Raw genomic sequence first — 6,977 nt, forward strand, 5'->3', positions numbered from 1 at the left:
CGCCTGGTGGTTCCCTTCTCTCCCCTTTTTGCAACAGAAACGTATTTTAACAGAGACAATCAGTGACTTACCTCCTAATTCTTCTTTGGAAAACCAGTCCTGCCTGCTGGGGCCATGCAGTGGGGTCTGTAACCCCCATTAGTCTGGGGTGTGCCCTCCCGCAGCACAGGGAGGTGTATCTGCACCTCTGGGCAGATACAGCCTCAAAAACTGACCCTTTCCTGCCCCGAGCACTTGGCACAGTACTAGATTGGCCCCACTGGAGGGGAATGAATCTCCCTATGAGCATGTTTTCACTTAAATTACAAATAGCATTACGGTAATGTCGAAAGAAAGAAGACTGGAGATTTGCCCTGAGCCACAGATAATGTAAATGCTTAGTTTTACAAAATGCAATATTTCACCTAGCATCATCACTCATATATTTTGCATTTTAGGTGGTGATCCTGTCTTTGCTGATGTACCCAGTGCTGAGGAGTCTCGCTCTTCAGCTGCACTCTGCCGTCACCGGCAGCTACATCTCTGGGACCCACTCCATTGCCTTCATCAACTGTCTCAACGAGCAGATTGCCAAGGATATTGCAAGGTACAGAAATGCTTCCCCTGCTTGTCTGCTTGAATTGTTCGAAAGCAGCTTCTTGTGGAAGAAAGCCTTTCCGTGTCCCTCGAGAGGAGCTGCACTTCTCTGTACTTTGCACTTCTATCTGAACGGTGCTCCTTTTCTCTTACACTCTCTCTCTTTCTCTCTCTCTGTATCACATACCCACTTACCAAGAGCTGTGCTTTCTAAAAGAAAGCTGACAATTGCCTCTGAAGTCAATGCCACGGTAACATCAAGCCAATTCTCAATTTATTCCACTGCCTTTCGTTTTCAAGACCCGTTTTAAAGCTATGGCCCTAAATCTCTGGGTCCTCAGATGGATTAAGCCCCAGCCGCATGTTCTGTGATCTGCCACAGTCCTTCTTCTTTTCTGGAACAACACAGATAAATTCCAGGAGAAGCGTTTATGGAGAGGGACAAAGCACAGTACACTGCCATGAAAATAAATAAAAGACGAAAGTGGTCCACAGCAAACAGAGAACAGGCACTTGTGAGGTACCACCTGGAAGCCTGCACTCTGCTCACCAGACAAACTTCAGGGAATGAGGGCTTTACCTTGATTTTTTTTTCTCTTCTAATGTATGAGATACTTTGCATGATATTTTGCATGCAGTTTTTTTCACATATCCATCAGTCCCTGACTCAATAGATGGTTTGTTCAAAGTACTGAAACCGTGTTGACTGGGGAAATGTTTATGATGGACCATTAAGTTTCCTGCAACACCTCCTGCGCTGTTTTCCCTGCTACCCTGCTGCTTGCCAAAAACTCTCCCTGTCCTCTGTAAAGTGTTCCCAAACAGTCATTCAGGAACTAACAGGCTACTGAAAGGGATTTTGTGTCACCTTAAATACTGCAACTGTATTAAGAAATACAAATAGAATATATCTGTACCACTTGATGTCTTCTGAAAAAAGGAGTAACTGTACATGGCTGCTGAAAAGAGCCTCAGTTCCTGAAAATGCTTCATCTTAACAGCTTTGCAAATGTTTTCCATGCTTTGTTCCTTATCTTGCAGGGAAGGGAGAGGAAATAAATCACTCCCCATTGCTGAGATATATGTACTTTGGTTGCGTTTTTATTGGTGGAGTAATTATTTCTTTGTTTCGGAATTTGGATGAATAAGCCATGGTTGTAGATGATGACACAGGGCTTTTACACTTATTTTCCCACCCATGGTTTTCCTGGTGCTGTCATGTTTATTCTTCCTTTACGTTGCTCAGTGAAGCACTCCCTTTGACAGATCAGACTGCAAGGAAATTTTCTGCTGGTTTTAAGGAAGAGGAGTTCAGGGTTTGTGAAAGCAGAATAGCTGCAGGTAGAATTGAGCATCTGGCTTGTTCATTGCATCAGTTCTAACCCAGTTTATCTGGATTACTATTAACTTAAAATCCTCAGAAGAAACCCCAAGTCCACACAGGAGATCTAATCTCTCCCTTGTGCCTGTTGTGAGAAGTTGACCCTTTTGGGCTGGATGGTGTGGCCATTGCACCTCACATAACTTAGCTAACACCCGAGCAGCCTGTCAGCCTCTGGTTCTGCCTTAGATTTGCACATACCATTTTCTTTGCTTTTCTCCTTATTAATATTTCATCTGTCTCAATTCAGATCCTATTGTGAGGCAGGGACAAAGAAACACACATTAAGTACCCAACCCAAAGATATCATGTATTATGCAGACTTTTTTCCACAGATCACGTTCGGCTTCTTACAACATTTCCCGTTCCCATGGTGGCCACTTGTTTCCGCTCAGCTTGCTAGAACAAAGTTCAGGATCTCAGTTAGGATCACAGTTTATTGGGACAGAGCAGAAGCAATTAGAAGTACTCACCCAAATCAAAAGGTTCCTGTGCAAGTGACCTGGAAGTTGCAGGCAACAAAAAAAAATGATTCATGCCATGTGTCTGACATGATAAAGACAGCAGGGATATCTCCGTTCGTGCTGCTGCAGTTTGTTGGTCTACAGATTAACTCAAGATGCTTTACAAGCATTAAATGCCTCCAACTGGCTACACACGGTGAGAGCAAACAACCCGGAGCCTCCTCGGATGGCTGTCCTCTCAGGCCATGGTTCCTCTGAGCCATCGGCAGAGAGAAGTCCATCTCTGTCGCCTTGCTGTGCTTAAACATTAAAGCTGATCCCATGAGTTAGCTGGGTCCAGGCGCTGGTTCTCCAGTGCACTGCTGGAGTGGCAAGACGTCGTAGGATCATCGGGAAGGGCTGCTTTCCTCCCAGCACCCGGGCTGCTCCCGATTCCTCCCTGCCCCACAGCAGAGCCTGTGCAGCCCCACAGGGCCACCTTTGCCTTATGCTCGTAGTTGCAAGGTATAAACTTCTACAAACAGACAGAGAAAGCAGGGATGATAATAAAGATGTGCGAAGGAGCTTATACACATTCAAACAAGAGCTCAGCTTTCCTTAAGGGTCAGAGGCCAGATTGCAATGCATGATGCAGTTGCACATTAGCACCCTGACCAGGGTGTCCTCAGGTCGCTGCCGTGGGGGAGGCACCTCTTGTGCTCCTTCTGCTTGTCTTCAGGGGCATACTGGCCAGTTTTGTAATCGCCTCCAGTCTGTACCCTGGATGCAAGGACAATGAATTTTTAACTTGCTCTGAGCCAAAAACATCCTGGAGAGCGTTTCGGATTGGAACAGAAGTTAATCGGAATGGTTTTAATTCTTTGGCTCACTAAGGGTTAATTTTTACAGGTTGTTGAATCGAGCATTCCAGTATCTAATAAATCCTGCCTTCTCTGCAGCTCAAGGTCATCTAGAAGTTAAATGTTTGCATTGTCAAAGCACTTGGTACAACATAGTGCCTGGCAACACCAGTGTTAAAGAAAACCAAAGGTGAAGTCACTAGTGCAGTGCCTTTAACAGAGCTGCCTGCAAGAGGGACGGGGCTGCCATCTCTGTGAGAAGGGCCCAGGCATTGCTGTGGTCAGAAAACACAACATTTGACATAGTTCTTCTAAAAATCCACCCTGAGATTGCTTCAGTACCCTTTAATCACTTAAATATCACTTCTGCTGGCAGACCCAAGCAGCTCTGCAATAACAAATCATCCCACAACTAAAGGAGGCAGCTGGAGGGAAGGAATTTATTTGGGCTTCAGATTTCTAGGACGTTTTGGGTAGAAAAACCTTGATGTTGTTAATTTAACAAGAGCCACATTTAGTCTGCCATGCGAGGAAGAAGCACAGTTTGACAGCATAAATACAGGACTGGGAGACAAACCCCTTGGTGTCTGTCCCAGACCTGGTTCTCGCGGCCCCGTGGCTCAGCCCCTGCCCTGGTGTCCCCGCGGCGAGATGGGCGCAGGGCTGACGCTGGGCAGGATCCTTGCACCGTGTGAGGCACAGGTCCTGCATGTTGCTCTGGGCCAGGAGCAACACCCAACCTTCCTGCTTGGCGGGGGGACAGCGGGGAGGGTCCCAGAGCCATGCCAGGAGGACCTGAGCTGAAGCAGCTCCAGCTGGAGGTCACCTTTGCCTCTGCTTTCCCAGGATAATAATTAACCCCAACTCCCCCATGTCCAATGTCAAAGCTGGTGCTGGCGGTCAGGGGCAGCACGAGGGAATGTCCCTGTGGCTGGGGGCAAGCACTGAGCCGCAGCGAGCTGGGGACAGGCACTAACTCCCCCTCCTGTCTCATCCAGGGCCATCATGGATAAGAAGCTGGCTGCCTACGTGAACATCCTGCCGAAGAGCTTGGCCTTGTAAGTTGAGCTGAATATTCCCCAACGGAGAAGGCTGCTGGGTCTGTTTGTTGTTGCAGATGGTAGAGATGATCCTCACCCGTGCAAAGTGCGCTAAGCTTATTAAGGAGTGCAGACGCTCCGACTGCCAGTGGGGACCATTTATTTATTGGTTACTTAGCTACACAGAGATCTAGCAAAGAGCAAGGTGATTTATGGTCCTGAGGACATAGGCCCGGTTTTTAGAGAATCTAAAAAGAAGCTAAGATAGGGACCAGAAAAGGCCTTTACAATATTAAGCAGCACTTTCAGGAAGGAAGACGGTATCTTTGACCTTGAAATATAACCAGCCTGCAGGTTATCCTCAGCCATCCATGCAAAGGGATTGCACTTGTTAGAGGGGTTAAAGAACAAAGCCCCGAAACAACCATTTGCTCACAGGAGCACCCTGGCCTGGCCCCACATCGCAGCCTCCCCACAGCAGGGGCTCCTCCCAGCACCCCCCCAGCCTGTCCCATAGCCCAGCTGAGGCTGCTGAGATAGGGCAAACCCAGTAATACCCTTCTTCCCCTTACGCTTCGTTCCCTACGAGCCACAATGACCAGAGCCGAGTTGCTCGTGCACAGCCCTGCCTGCTCCAGCTGGTTTCTTCTCCATGCCCTGCTCAGGAGACGCCGTGACGCCTCCGAATGCCTTCTCGCGCAGGAACCCAGCGCGCAGATGAAATCATGATGGCCTTCTGTCAACATCAATGTTTTGAAAGGTCATATCTGACTCACAAGAAGTACATCTCCTCTCCTGCAGGGAGAGGAAAAAAGCATGATGCTGCTGCGCTCAGCCTCCCAGCTGCAGCCACGCCATGGTCCCTGCAGGCACCGTCCCCCGGCCGCTTCTTGGAGCAGGGCCACCACCACACGGCCCTCCATGGCCACCCCAGTCCCAGCTCCTTTGCCCTGCCATCCCCGCTGGGCAGCTCTCTCGAGGCTGGCACAGCCAAGGAGGCTCTGCTCTGTAAATCCAGGGTGCTCAATCACGTGCACAGCAGACTTTTGGGGCCAGGGATGCTTCTTGAGCACCACGTTGTAAAGGAACCGCCATGTGCGGAAAGCACCACGCAGGGAAACTAAACCCCCCAGGGAATCGGCGTGGCTGCACACAGAGCTGTATTTGCTGATGCTTCTTTTCTTTTTAATCTAGGTATTTCTGGAAAGGGGAACTGGAAGAATCCACTGAAATACTGCTGGTAAGTGACAATTCCCATCGCGAAAATCCCTGTCCCAGACAGCCCCAGCCAAAAGGGGCTGCACGGTGTTTGGGGAGGGTGGCACCAACCTGCCCGAGATTTGGGACAGTACCCAGGGACCCCGAGCACCCGCCTGCGGGCATGGCAGAGGTGGCCGGGGGTGGCAGCCCACTTGGCCCCTCGTCTTGCCACCACAGGGGACATCCGCTGGGAAAGAGCCCAGGAAGGGCTCCTATCGCACTGCTGGGTGCCAGCCGTGCTGGATGGGTGCAGTGGAACTGAGCATGCAGGATTGCTCCGTCCTCTTTACCTCTCCCCTGGTTTTTGTTTCGTTTTATTTTTTTACTCTCCACAGTTAGTGAAAACAAGGACATCCAAAATAGGCGAATTGTCCAACTACGTCAGGTGAGGCTCTGGCTCCGTGGGAGCACTGGGTTTCCTCTCCAAGGTATGCTGCCATCTCATGCTCAGGCTTTGGGAGTCAGGTTCCTTGAGCCCATTCCCATCCAGGGAGGGTTTAAGGGCTCCTGATGTACCTTGCGAGCCAGAAAAAAACAGAGATGGCATCAGCAAAAAAAAAAAGGTTGGCGGGAATATCAACTGTTGGGCTTCAGCCAGCCCCTCCCTACTGGGCACAAGGAGGGATTCTCCTTCTCCTAACACAGGTTATTCCCGGGCTGCCTCCTGGCAGGATTTCCTGCATTTCCCAAGCTGAGTGGTGAGTGCAGCCAGCTTTGGGCCAGGGCCCCCGGCAGTCAGCTGCTGGCTGTGGTAAACCCCAAACTCAAAGCAAAATTCTCACGTGGCAAAAAGAAGATGCGGGTGCTTTGAAGTCAGTGGAGAGCGTGGGGCAGGGCTGGGGCGCACCGCTGGGAGCGGAGACCTCTGCTTCCTGCGCCTGCGAGCGGGAGCGGGTCTGTTCTGCCGCGGGGCTGTTGGTGACACTGTTCCTCTGCGTCTGTTTCCACTTTAGATCCATCCATCCCTTTGAAATTCCTGAAATCATCAGCCTGCCTATTGACCAAGGAAACCCTCTCTATCTCAAATGGATAGAGGAAAGTGTCCCACGGGACTAACTGAGAAGTGTAGAAAGCACCTCACTTTTGGGGAGACTAGGTGAAACGTGCTGAGCCGCGCTGGTCTCCCTGTGCAGGCAGGAGTTCGCACATGCAGGGAGGCAGCTTATATCTTCACGGGTTTGCTATAACACAGAAGCTTGGGATTGAGAATCTCATTTGCACTCCAGACATCCCCTCCTCGGCCTGACCCTGTGCTCCAGGGACCACCGAGCAGCCCGGAGACGGCGGAGGCCAAAGCGGGGAAGGGCTCTGTGCACCAGGGGCTGTTGCAGCATTGCAGATGAGGATACACAGAGATGCTCGTGTCAGGACACTGCAGCACTTGGGGGCTGTCTCAGGCCCCCAGCAGCAAGTGCCA

At 50.4% G+C, this 6,977-nt stretch overlaps 1 protein-coding gene across 1 annotated transcript; it reads left to right on the top strand.

The window, feature by feature from the left end:
* Positions 1-458: 458 nt before the first annotated feature.
* Positions 459-6,616, top strand: CUTA (cutA divalent cation tolerance homolog (E. coli)). The gene is made up of 5 exons (XM_009580307.1): positions 459-586; positions 4,259-4,318; positions 5,495-5,540; positions 5,896-5,945; positions 6,514-6,616. Exons 1-5 carry the CDS (start codon positions 459-461, stop codon positions 6,614-6,616), a joined length of 387 nt encoding a protein of 128 aa, XP_009578602.1.
* The last annotated feature ends 361 nt before the right edge of the window (positions 6,617-6,977 follow it).

This window comes from Fulmarus glacialis, unplaced genomic scaffold (assembly GCF_000690835.1).
Source record: "Fulmarus glacialis isolate BGI_N327 unplaced genomic scaffold, ASM69083v1 scaffold32256, whole genome shotgun sequence".
In the NCBI taxonomy this organism is placed as follows: Eukaryota; Metazoa; Chordata; class Aves; order Procellariiformes; family Procellariidae; genus Fulmarus; species Fulmarus glacialis.